Source organism: Harpia harpyja, chromosome 11 (assembly GCF_026419915.1).
Source record: "Harpia harpyja isolate bHarHar1 chromosome 11, bHarHar1 primary haplotype, whole genome shotgun sequence".
In the NCBI taxonomy this organism is placed as follows: domain Eukaryota; kingdom Metazoa; phylum Chordata; class Aves; order Accipitriformes; family Accipitridae; genus Harpia; species Harpia harpyja.
In genome coordinates, this window is record NC_068950.1 from 11,938,243 (window position 1) to 11,951,270 (window position 13,028).

Consider the following 13,028-nt stretch of genomic DNA (forward strand, 5'->3'; position numbering starts at 1 on the left):
TACCCCCCAGCAGTGCAGGGGGACCGGGAATGGGGTTTATGGTCAGTTCATCACACATTATCTCTGCTGCTTCATCCTCTTCAGGGGCAGGACTCATCACACTCTTCCCCTGCTCCAGCGTGGGGTCCTTCCCACGGGAGACAGTCCTCCATGAACTTCTCCAACGTGGGTCCTTCCTACAGGCTGCAGTTCTTCGCAAACTGCTCCAGCGTGGGTCCTTTCCACGGCAGGCAGTCCTTCAGGAGCACACTGCTCCAGCGTGGGTCCCCTGCAGGGTCACAAGTCCTGCCAGAAAACCTGCTCCGTGGGCTCCTCTCTCCACAGATCCGCAGGTCCTGCCAGGAGCCTGCTCCAATGCAGGCTTCCCATGGGGTCACAGCCTCCTTTGGGCACCCACCTGCTCCAGTGTGGGGTCCTCCATGGGCTGCAGGTAGATATCTGCTCCACTGTGGATCTCCATGGACTGCAGGGGGACAGCCTGCCTCACCATGGTCTTCCCCACAGGCTGCAGGGGAATCTCTGCTCTGGCGCCTGGAACACCTCCTCCCCCTCCTTCTTCACTGACCTTGGTGTCTGCAGGGTTGTTTCTCTTACATGTTCTCACTCCTCTCTCTGGCTGCGGTTTCTGTGTGCCCTGCAACTTTTTTTCCTTCTTAAATATGTTATCAGAGAGGTGCTACCACTATCGCTGATGGGCTCGGCCTTGGCCAGCGGTGGGTCCATCTTGGAGCTGGCTGTTATTGACTCTGTCGGACATAGGGGAAGCTTCCAGCAGTTTCTCACAGAAGCCACCCCTGTAACCCCCCCTGCTACCAAAACCTTGCCACACAAACCCAATACAAGGATGGAAACCACTGGCTGACAATTCTAATGGCATTATCTTTCTTCTATCATCTTGTCCAGACACAAAAAAGAAGCTGATGAGATTGTTCGTATAGCCAAGGCAGCAAACGATACTTCCACAGAAGCATATCAACTGCTGCTGAAGACCTTGGCTGGGGAAAACCAAACTGCAAATGACATTGATGAGCTCAACCAGAAGTGAGTCAGTAACAGAAAATTCTTATTATTTCCTGGCTTTAAAGCAGTGCTTAAAACTAAGATGCCTTCTGTAGTGTTGTATGCTTTGGGTTTTATGGGAGTTGTCCTTCAATTTCTTAGCCTCTCTACTCTCTTAGTAAGTTCAGATCTACAAAAACAATTGTAGCGTAACTGGATCCTTGGGTTTTTTAGGTATAATCAAGCAAAGAACATTTCTCAAGACCTAGAGAAACAGGCCAACAGGGTGCTTGCAGAGGCAGAGGAAGCTGGAAACAAAGCCCTACAGATCTACGCTAATCTCACCAGTCTGCCTACTGTGGATTCCACGGGGCTAGAGGTACGTGCAGAAAGCATCATGCTGTTGTGGTTTAACCCCAGCCAGCAGATAAGCACCACGCAGCCAGTCACTTGCTTCCCCCTCACAGTGGGATGAGGGAGAGAATTGGAAGGAAAAAGGTAAAACTCTGTGGGTTGAGATAAGAACAGTTTAATAGAACAGAAAGGAAGAAACTAATAATGATAATAATAACAATAATAAAATGACAATAATAATAAAAGGATTGGAATATACAAAACAAGTGATGCACAATGCATTTGCTTGCCACTCGCTGACTGATGTCCGGTTAGTTCCCGAGCAGCGATCACCCCACCAGACAACGCCCCCCAGTTTATATACTGGGCATGATGTCACATGGTATGGAATATCCCTTTGGCCACTTTGGGTCAGCTGCCCTGGCTGTGTCACCTCACAACTTCTTGTGCCCCTCCAGCCTTCTTGCTGGCTAGGCATGAGAAGCTGAAAAATCCTTGACTTTAGACTAAACACTACTTAACACATGGATGTTTTCAGTTGTTGCTATCAACATCATTCTCATACTAAATCCAAGACATAACACTATACCAGCTACTAGAAGGAAAATCAACTCTATCCCAGCCAAAACCAGGACACATGCACAGCATTTTCTAAAGATCAATGAGTACAAGCATTATAGCAGGTTGCTGACATACCTTGTATGTGCTCTGCTCATGTTTCTCCGCCTAAGAACAGTCCGTGGAATTTTTGTCCATCTAGGCATAATCTAGACTTGTGCATTTCAGCTTTTATGCAGGAGACTTGCATGCAGGAAACTACATAGGTAAACCGCCACCTCCCCCAATCTCTGAAGGACAAAAACCTGAGTGAAATGTTGTTTGCCAAACATCTTGGCTTGGACAGAGAAGTGCAAAAATTTCAGTTCCCTCTGAAGCCTGCAGAACTGCTCCCTCTCCTGTCATGGTTTAACCCCAGCCAGCAACTAAGCAACGCACAGCTGCTCTCTCACTTCTCCCCACTCCCAGTGAGATGGGGAGGAGAATCAGGGAAAAAAAAGTAAAACTCGTGGGTTGAGATAAAAACAGTTTAAACTAAACTAAAATACAACAACAACAATAGTAATAATGAAATGTAATAATAATTGTAATGAAAAGGAATATAATAAAAACAGAGAGAAATAAAACCCAAGAGAAGACAAGTGATGCACAGTGTAATTGCTCACCACCCACTGACCGATGCCAAAGCAGCAATCCACCTCCCACCCTGGCCGACTCCCCCCAGTTTATATACTGGGCATGACGTTACATGGTATGGAATACCCCTTTGGCTGGTTTGGGTCAGCTGTCCTGGCTGTGTCCCCTCCCAACTCCTTGTGCCCCTCCAGTCTTCTTGCTGTCTGGGCATGAGAAGCTGAAAAAATACTTGACTTAGTTGTTGCTAAGTAGTGTTTATACTGAAAACATCAGTGTGTTAGCAACATTATTCTCATACTAAATCCAAAACATAACACTATACCAGCTACTAGAAAGAAAATTAACTCTATCCCAGCTGAAACCAGGACACCTGTACTCACTGTAGTGCAGTAGATTTTCTTGCACACGAAACTGTTTGCAACCTCTGTCTTTCATTGCACTGACCCTCATGGTATTCAGAGCTTTGAAGACAAAGTTACAACTGTAGTTGTAAGAAATGGGAACCCATCATAGCTTCTGTGTGTTTTACCGTTAGAAACTATACCATGTTTTGCCACCTGTTCAGAAATTCTTTAATGTTTAGGAGTCTGCGTTTGCTTCTGATTTCCACCTGCAGAATGAAGCAAATAAGATCAAGAAGGAAGCGGAGGAGTTAGATCAGGTAATTGCCAGGAAGCTGAAAGATTATGAGGACTTGAGAGAAGACATGAAAGGAAAGGAGCTAGAAGTAAAGAACCTCTTGGAGAAAGGGAAGACGGAGCAGCAGGTCAGTTCTGTTTTGTGCAGGCTTTTGTTTCCTGGAAAAAAACAGGGAAAACAAGTAACTGGCAAGATATGAAAGATTTGGTCTTATTCAGTCTTAGCGCTGCTTGTTACTTACAAGAATACTGAAGAATGGTTCCTGAAAGGAGATGCAAAAAGCTGGTAAAAGCAATGGCATTGAGGTTCTATGGGAGAATAGGGGATGTTTCCCAGGTGTGGTGTCTTCACCATGTTCAGAACAGTATTCCAAAAGTACCTAAATTCACCTGGTTTCAGAGGAAGCATTGCTGCTCAGGGATGAATGCTGTTCCGTATAGTGTTGGTGTTTCAGGCTGAGCAACGCTTTTTGATACATCTAGATGTCATCCTTCAAAAGGTAAGAATAGATACGTGTCATATCTCCTTAGACTGCAGACCAGCTCTTGGCTCGAGCAGATGCAGCGAAAGCCTTGGCTGAAGAAGCTGCTCGGAAGGGCAATGGCACACTGCAGGAGGCTAATACCATTCTCAGCAACCTGAAAGGTAAAGAAAAAGCACTTGCAGTGAATCCTTCAATTCCTGTGTGACAAGTCACTTGGCAGTAGGGTATCTTAGTTGAACGGGCCATGCTATTGCCAGTACCTGGGTGTTGGGTGGGTTATTTTGGCTTTTTTTTTTTTCTTTAAAGAAGAAAATAGAAATGTTTTCAGTGACTAGAAATCTCTTTTTGTTAAAGTTCCTTATTTAGCATCAGAAGATGTGTGATAGGGAGAGCTGAAGCATATATTCCCCCACACCTGAATTTGCTCTTTGTCCCTCTGATGTCAAGATGGCAAAGCCTGGGTAGCTTGGTCAAAGAAGCATCCCAAGGCTCTTCTGGAGCAAGTGATAAGAATCTGTTTTGTCCTTTCTTAGATTTTGATAAGCGGGTGAATGATAACAAGACGGCAGCTGAGGAGGCACTGAAAAAGATTCCTGCCATTACCCAGACCATTGCTGAAGCCAATAATAAGACACGCCAGGCAGAGCTGGCTCTTGGCAGTGCTGCTGCTGATGCCCGTGAAGCCAAGACTAAAGCAGATGATGCTGAGAAAATCGCAGGTTCTGTTCAGAAGGTGAGTCCTCTGCAGATCTGAAGCCACCCCCCACCGAGATATTTGTGTGTAACTGCATAAACTCTTCTTCCAGTATTTTCTGGTGAGCCCCATGTGCTTTTGGCTGTATTCGCTGCTAGAGAATGCAAAATGTGGCGTGATAGGAAATCGGTGCATTTTGATGAAAATGATTTAAGGAAGTTCTGCACCTTCACCACCTTTTTCCATCCTGTTCCCCTTGTTGGCTGTAGAGTGCTGCTGCTACCAGAGCCGAAGCTGACAAGACTTTTGCTGATGTGACGGGGCTGGCCAGAGAAGTAGATGACATGATGAAGCAACTACAGGATGCAGAAAAAGAGCTGAAGCGGAAGCAGGATGATGCTGAGCAGGATATGATGATGGCAGGCATGGTAAGTAATGCTGGCAGGTGGCAGCAGTGGCAAGAAGCTGCCTTCTTCCTGCTGTCCTGGCGATGCAAGCTTTTCTCCTGCTGTCCTCTTGCAAAGACAGCACTGGGTCCAGCCAGTGTTCAGTCTCTTACAAGTTTTAAGTGGGATTGAAAACATGAGATGAGCAAAGGAGCTTCTCTGCTGGCATTAGCACCAGTTCCCTGCTGGAATTTGAGAGCCAGTTTTCTTAATGCAACACTTTCCTTTTATTTTAACTGAAACCTGACTGTAGCCCTATTGACTCTGTTCTGACTTCTCCTGCAAAATACTGCTCAGTTATCAGGAATCCCCATCCTGAAATAAACAGAAATCTGATTATTTGAAGGTTGTCAGTCTTTGCCAGCACTGTGGTAAAGGTCTTAGTGCAGGAGTGTTATCCTGGAGAGAGGAGGCAGGGATGTGTGTGACTAACTGCTTGGGCAGACCTGGGAAGAGGAGAGGCAACAGTTTTGTAATCCCTACAGCCTTTTTTGTGCTCTCATTATTTTATACCCTGCAGGCCTCACAAGCTGCCCAGGAGGCAGAAGACAACGCAAGAAAAGCAAAGAACTCTGTGAACAGCTTGCTTGCTGTCATTAATGACCTGCTGGATCAATTAGGTAAGACTGTCCTTAATGTGCTGTGTGCCTTTGAGTGTTTTCCTGATGTGGCAGTGCTGGCAGCTGGTGTGGTGTGCTGGCTTCCCTGCCGGTGCTGTGCAAGGAATCAAATGGGTCTGTTGGTTTCTAGAAATGGGGTTTATGTGTTCTCAGCAAGGCCTTTGGTTTTTTTTTTTTCTTTCCTGGGGTGGCCTCAGTGCTCGTTGTGCAATGTTCAGTACTGCTTTTCTGCAAGCTGAGGACTGTTTTTGAGGTACTAAAGTTGTAACCCACTTGGTTAGTCTCATTTTAAACACTGTTTCTAGTACAGAGATGGCCCAATGGAGGTCTCAGTATGGGCTCAGCTGTGCAAGCACCCAAAACCAGAGCGTCAAAGGTTTTTTTAGTGGACTTCACTATTTGCTTCTGGCTTTTCAGGGCAACTGGAGACGGTGGACTTGAACAAACTGAATGAAATTGAGGGTACCCTGAACAGTGCTAAAGACCAGATGAAAGACAGTGACCTGGACCAGAAAGTGTCTTTCCTTGAGAGAGAAGCCAGGAAGCAAGATGATGCGATACAGGCCTACAACAGGGACATTGAAGAGATCCTGAAGGACATTAGCAACCTGGAAGACATCAAGAAGACCTTGCCGTCTGGCTGTTTTAACACCCCGTCCATTGAGAAACCCTAAGGGTGCGCTGGGGGTGGGGAGTATTCTCCCAGTGAGCGGTGGAGTGGTGGTTTGGCTATGGAGTGCCTTAACACACATTACCTTCTTCAAATCCCCAACTCTTCACTGCTCGCAGCCGCTGTTTTCTTTTCAAATCAGGATACGTTGAAAGTGGTTTTTGGTTTTTTTTGATTTTTTTTTTTTAAGAGAAGCAAATTAAATATCCATCTTTGGGCATCAAAGGGTTTTTTTATATAAATTGTCTTCCTGAGCACTCCGCCTTTGTCCCTTTCTCAGACACAGTTTCCCTTTGATTAGTGCAAGGATGTGAGATGCTCTGGACTCTTTATACTGTGGTTCAGAAATAACCATGTGAGCTGTATACAGCAAGGCAAAACTAACCCTACTTTCTCTCCTCTCTTTTCCCCTCGACTGTAAAATCCTTAGTCCCAGAGCTCTCTGTCCCTATGAAGGAAGGGGATGGCTACCAAAGTATTACTGTAATGGCCAGTATAGCTGCACTCATTCAGATCTTTCTTCCCAACTTGTAACCCTGTGAAATTTTTTCTTTTTTTTTTTTTAACTAGTGGCCAATCTGACAGTGTTGGTAGCCTTTGACAAAGTGGCCAAAGCCTCTTTCTGAAATGCTTTCTGTGATGGTGCATTGCTCTGAGAAAAACGCAGCCTCTGAGAGGAGCTCTTTGGGAAGATGGGCTACTGGTGGCATGGTAGGTCTTGCCAGCCCCGCTCCTAGTCTGTGGAGAAGTTTTGGGTCCAGTCTGTAAGCAGCTACCTGCTAGGTAGTCCAGGCTGGGGAATGTGGAGGCTGTTAGCTGTGTTCCCGTCTGTAGGTGTTGCTACTGAATTGCCAGAGGATCTGTTTTTTTTAGGCTGCGAATGTCTGTTTGACAGACTAGTTTGTTCAAGCAGGAAAAGTCATGAAGAGGAGAGCTGCCATCCAGAGAGCTCTGACAGCTGTACTGGCCTTCATGCTGAATGTCTTTGGGTGGGAAAGGAAGGAGGCATGCAAGTGGAAATGAAAAGTTCTTTCTCCCCATCTTTTTCCTGAAGGAGGACAGTGGCATTTTTGTATCTCCTGGCATTGCTCTTGCCTGTTGCCTGTTTTTAAGCTGGCAGAAAGAGCTGGAATTTACCAGTGCCCTCTTTTCTTTTTGCCTACCGATCTCCCGGTCACTGTAAAGCCACCGCAGCACAGGGACTTCAGGCCAGGCTTGTGTGGCAGGTCTGCATTTCACACCGCTACTGCCACCTCCCCAGCAGGCTTCTTCCCCAGGTAGTGCCTCCCAGCTGCTTACTGGTGCTGGGTGGGAGCGGTGGGGAGCCCCTCGCTCCTCCTCCAGCCCTCCTCTGAGACGGAGAGCATCCTCTGCGGCTTCCTCCTTGCCTCCAGCCTGCCTTCCCTCCCCCTCCCTTTCCTTGAGATCCAGTATATATCTATCCTTAAACACTATGCAACTTCGTATGTTTGCGTAGCGGGGAAGAAATTATTATCTGACACACACTGGTGCTATTAATTATTTCAAATTTATATTTTTTGTGTGAATGTGATTTTTTTTTTTTTCCGTTTTTTTAATCATGATTATAGTGTGAGGAAGTCTTTCATGTGTGCATGTGTGTGTGTAAATATACTCAGCCATATTTCCAGAGTGGCACAGCCTGGTCTCCTCTATGTGCTTTCCCTTATAGCCATCGAGGCGCGTGCACCATATATCGCTTCTCTCCATATTATTCCCTTAGAGCTTGGTATTTCTCCTAGCTGGGCTCCTGCTTTCTTGCCTCTTCTGTACCCTCAGCACACGTATGGGCATCAGCAATAACCACTTTGCCTGTCGGGTGGATGCTTTCTAGCCCTCCTTCCAAAGCCAGCCCTGATGCATGGTGCTCGCAGCATCCCGTTCTGTGTCCCTTGTTCCCGGGGACGTTGTGCCAGAAGGAGAGCAGGGACTGTGGCTTTGCAGCTGGGCTGTGAAGAGCTGTAGTGCTGTTGGGAGAGTGGACCCAGCGTTGAGGTAGTTGGAGAGCTGGATTTGGGGATGTCTTGATACCACTGTGCAAGGCAGGAGGCTTGGTGCACCCTCGGGAACTGCGCTGCTGGGCAGGGGGTGTACCCAGCAGACCCTACATTGCTGTTGTACCCCTTCTCTTAGAGATTCTTACAATTTACCAGCTTGGGATTTCCCCCTGCCTGCAGACATACCTAATACCTGGAGGAGAGCTTACCTGTGCTTGCCCACGCGCATGGGACTTTTGAGGTCAGTGTCTTGGCCAGCTGCTCTGGTCAGATGGCTGGCTGTAACCGCGTCACCTCTCTGCCAAGGCTGTGAGAAGAGCAGATGCGAAGATGCGTGCATGCCCTGGCTGACCTCAGGCCTAAGGTTTCCTGCTTTTTTTTTTTTTTAAGCTGTTTTTAACAGAATTTTATTTTTAAATAAAAAAATCTTTATAAGCAATCTCTTAATCACTACTGCATTACAGCCATTATTCATTGTATAAGTCCAGTTATTTCTTTACGTAATGTGATGATGCAATAGCTGCTGGTGGAGTGCCGGGTGTCATGGGCAACAAGTGACAGTCCCTTCATGACCTTACTCCTGACTGTGGCCCCCTCAGTACGTGCCTTCACTCCAGCTTTTTGCCTTAATCTGTGGTCTTGCTGTCTGGGGCGGTGAACAAAATGCAACACTTGCAGTTTTTATGTATAAAACAGTATTTCTTATTTATAATAAAGTCTGAATATTTGTAACCCCTTATACCTTGCCATTCTTTTGAGTATTGCTTTTTGGCGAGGGGGAGGGCACTGGGGAGAGCTGTTGATGGGCATGTGTCTCAGTTGTAAGATTCACCTCTTGCTTAATTAATCAGATGACCTGGATTGGGGTGGGAAAAAGGGAAAAGTAATTTGGAAATTTGTGTAGTGGGCTGCAGATGGCTGTAGTGATTATGATTTCGCCCCGTGTCCACTGCTCCATTGCTGTGGCTACAATGAATTTTATGCTGCTGATTTTCCATGCCTTAAAAAATAAGATTATGTTGTTGGTGCTGATGCTATTGGAGCTGTACTGTCCTCCTGGAAAGCCCTGGGGAATTGGGGGGGGGAGGAGGGGGGCAGTGTTTCTTTACAATGTAAAGGTAGAATCCTTTCTGCTTTCAGCTGAACATGGAAAAGGATGGGGCTCCTAGGAAGAAAAACAAAAACCCTAAGTAAAGAAGCTGAAATTTCTTTACTGGGAACTGCCGTAAGTCTGGGTACTCTGGTGTTCTGTGGGTCCTGTCTGCCAGAGCCCTGGATAAATCTTATTCCTGAACTAAGCAAGTTTTTAATGTCAGGACAGATAACTGATAACAGACTGGGCAGTTCTGCAATCACACCCATCTTACAGCTACAGACTGGATTTCTTTTATTTTTCTCAGCAGAGGAAAATGCATGTCTCATTAACTTGCATCAGAGCTAATCCCTTCTCAATTGGTAAGTTCATTATTTTTTTTTATTTCAGTTTGTCTAGCTTCAGCTTTTTGTTCTTCAACCATAACTGCCACTAATGCATTTGTTTTCTAAAATAAATTTTTTTTTTTTTTTTTTGGCCAACATTGCTGTTGAGCAAATCCCAACTGGTAAAATCTGTCTGATGTTTTCAGCTGGGCTGTAGGTAGGAGTTGGGGAGCAGGGAATTGCGTGGTGGGATGGTGTTGACCTTGCATGGGCTGTAGCTTGATGTGGAGCCTCCTACCGTTTTTGAGCTAAAATATTCAGCTTAGGAAGCAAGTCTGTGCCCTTCATTTTATCTTCAGGTCACACAGCATCAGTGCTTGTCCTGCGAAGCCTGAGTAAAATCCCAAATTAAGGTGAAGCTATATAAAAAACCAGGAGTTTTTTGAGGGCAACCTGTGCTATCTGCTGCAGGGAAGAGCACACTTAAGGGAGCGTAAGGACTGCTTCCAGGTCACCAAAGTGTTACACTGACATTTTGAAGTCCAGGTAGAAACACCCTCCTCAGATGTTCTCTGCTCAGCGTGGGCTGAGCTTGGAAGAGGAGAGACCTTGCTGAGGAGTGACCGAGCCATGCTCTGGTGGCTTTTTTTCCTCCTCTAATTCCCTGTGGTTTTTCTGACTGTCCAAGTTCAAGCTCTGTCATCTCTTGTGTGCTCTCTGAAGATGTGAGAGGCTGGCAGGGGGCAAGGGAAGGGCGTGGATGAAAAGGCACTGGTCGATCATAAGCCGGGGTCTTTGCAGCTGGGTAAAAATCATTGGGGTGCTTCTCCCAGCAGAGTGGGAGAGAGTGGCTTCAGGAACGGGGCTTGGGGGCTTCATGGGCTGCTCTGGGGAGGCTGAAGTTCAGGGGACCTAACCTCGCAGGGCTGCTGAGCCAGGTTCTTTTGCTGCTGGGGAGGATGAGGTGTTGGCAGGAGTTAGGGAGTGCTGGGAGCGACTGCCTGGAGGAGGCAGCTCTAGTGTGCCTGCGTGGATCTGAGGAAGGAGAAGAGGAGGTGCAGCTGTCACACGGAACTGGTGGTGTCCTGTGCTCCCCATCTTGGACCATGTTCTTGGTTAGTTTATCTTTCTAGTTAGCTGCCAGACCAATACCCTCAGTGTGCCCCCATCTGAGAAACAGCAGGAATACCTTTTAAAAAAAAAAAATTAAAAAAATGTCCCACCAAGGTCCCCATTGAAGCCCAGCAGCCACTGCTGTGGGGCACACAGGCAGAGAGGGGAAGGTGGTGGGACAGCACAGCCGCCTTCCCTCATCTCTGTCTGTCTGTCTCACGCCCTGGCTGGTACAGGCAAGGCAAGGCAAGGCCAGACATGATGGCACTTCCTTGCTGTGCCGCCGCCACAGCTGCCCTGCCCTGCTTGCTCACTGCCGTCACTGCTGTGACCCCCAGTGTCCCGCTGCCTGCCTGCATCTGCCTGAATGATCCTGTCTGCTCTGGGTGGGCCTGGCTGACATGAGGAGTTTTGCCACCCCTGAGCAAGGGCTGCCCCCAGCTGTCTTAACTGCACCTCCAGACCCACCAAAACCAGCTGTAAAACCAAAACATGCTGGCACGGGGAAGGCGGCTCGGTGTGCTGGCTCTAAGCCTGCTTTGAGAAGCCCAGGGCACCCATCTGGCAGAGGAGAGACCGAAGTCCAGGCTTTATCGCTGTGCCATGTGTTTGGCGATACCAGCACAGTAGGATTCCTGATTTTCCACACCGAGGAAGTCCCAGGTGACAGGATAAAGGTGTGCTGCCGGACTAGAGGAGAAACTCCTCAGGCTCGGAGAGGCTGGCGGTGAGCGAGTGCACGTGCACGGTGGCAAGGACAGTGGGCAAGCAAACAGAAAATAGCCTGAGATAAACCACTTTTTGACAAACCCTGATGGAGAAGTGAGGCTGCCTACAGAAGCAGCCCAGGGCTGGAGTTACAGGAGGATGTTGCAGCTCAAAGTCCCTTGTGGAGGGAGGGAGGTTTTAGGGGTGCCAGGGATGAGCTGGGCTGCAAGGACATGTACAACATCCTGGTGTCATTTATCTGTCACAAGCCACCAAAATGGGTTCTCTCCCTTGGTTACATCAATAAAACTGTTACTTTGGGGCTTTCACACACCTGTCACTTGCCACTGGCAACCATCAGCAAAATTCAGATTATTAGTGGATTCAGACTGTCTTTGGAGTGGTTAGTTCTGCCATGGCCATGTCCTCAAGGACTGATAAACTTGCCAGCCGCTGCAGTGGTCTCCCTGCAGGAGCAGCTTTCTTAGCTCTGTTATGAAGAATGAGCATAAGGCATCTTCAGAAGGACTCCTCTTAAGTTGCAGATTAAAAAACCCGGGTTCTCCAGTGAAGAAATACTGTTTCATTGGAGTGTCTGATGAGCACCGCTACTCTTCATGCCTCCCATCGCTTACACTTACACTCACTCTAAAAGGTAACATTTCTGTTAACCGTGTTTATATGAGACCCTTTTCTAAAGGGTGCTGCTGTAGTGATGGGTTATGGTGGGCAACATTTGCTCTGTGCAGGGTGGTGGGCATCTGTTTGTTGGTGTGTTTAGAAAATCAGGGCCCCAGGGACTACATTTTGGTTGTCTCATGGCACACATTCATGTGGTTTTCAGAGGTGATCTTGAAGGATGGTGGGGGATGACGAGGTAAGAGTAACCTAAGTAAATATGCAGAAATGACTGGAGAGTGAGCTGTGTCAGTGCCTTGTTTGCAGAAGTGAAGTAAGAGGTGGGGTGGTAATGGTGAGATAGAAGGGATAACACAGAGGAGCCAGATAAGAGAAAAGCTTCCTGATGGTGAGAGCTGGTCTTCCAAGAGAGAAATCAGCCAAGGACTTGGGCTGGGCGAGGTCCAAGGGAACTGCTGTACTGACACTGCTGCTGGACGTGAGTTTCTCGAGCAGAGGGGTGTCAGTGAGTAGGAAGGACACAGCAGAGGTGTTTGGGGCAAGTGATGTACTTTAGAGCAAAAGGGATGAAGTGTGTTTCATTAGAGGAGTAAGTAGACCCTAAGGACTGCTAAATCAGTGGGAATACCATAAGTGGTTTTGTCTTGCTTCTTAAAAGAAAAATAACAATGATAAAAAAAAAAATCAGATAAGACAACCTTGGGTGCCGAAACCCAACGTGTCACCAGCATGTTCATGAAGCTGGGTTCCTTGCTGTGAACTATGTTAAGACCCAGCATGTGAAATTAAAAGGAAACAGTCTGTTTATAAAAGAGTTGACTCAATCAGTGGAGACAGGTAAGCTTGGCAAAGGTAGGTGCAAAGATGTGGTGAATTTGGGCTGGTTGCGCCCATGACATCACCAGGAGCCCTGGAGGAAAGCCCTCTGAGTCAGCTCCAGGTGCACGAGTGTCTGGAGGCTGTTGGGCAGCATAACAGGCTCAGATGAGGACCTAAATGTAAATCACCCTGGGTTTGTTAGCTCTGAAACGAGC

The 13,028-nt window shown here is 47.3% G+C and overlaps 1 protein-coding gene across 2 annotated transcripts in view; it reads left to right on the forward strand.

Moving 5' to 3' along the window:
* Positions 1-8,854, forward strand: part of LAMC1 (laminin subunit gamma 1) — a 71,777-nt gene extending 62,923 nt beyond the window's left edge. Inside the window, exons 21-28 of one of the 2 annotated variants that reach the window (XM_052800747.1) lie at positions 904-1,041; positions 1,234-1,378; positions 3,164-3,313; positions 3,717-3,831; positions 4,204-4,403; positions 4,634-4,792; positions 5,331-5,430; positions 5,848-8,854. In XM_052800747.1, the coding sequence (XP_052656707.1) occupies positions 904-1,041; positions 1,234-1,378; positions 3,164-3,313; positions 3,717-3,831; positions 4,204-4,403; positions 4,634-4,792; positions 5,331-5,430; positions 5,848-6,104 (1,264 nt within the window). In that variant the 3' untranslated portion in view covers positions 6,105-8,854. Of the gene's footprint in view, positions 1-903; positions 1,042-1,233; positions 1,379-3,157; positions 3,314-3,716; positions 3,832-4,203; positions 4,404-4,633; positions 4,793-5,330; positions 5,431-5,847 lie in introns of both variants that reach the window. The other variant, XM_052800746.1, reaches the window with a different exon arrangement.
* Positions 8,855-13,028: the final 4,174 nt, after the last annotated feature.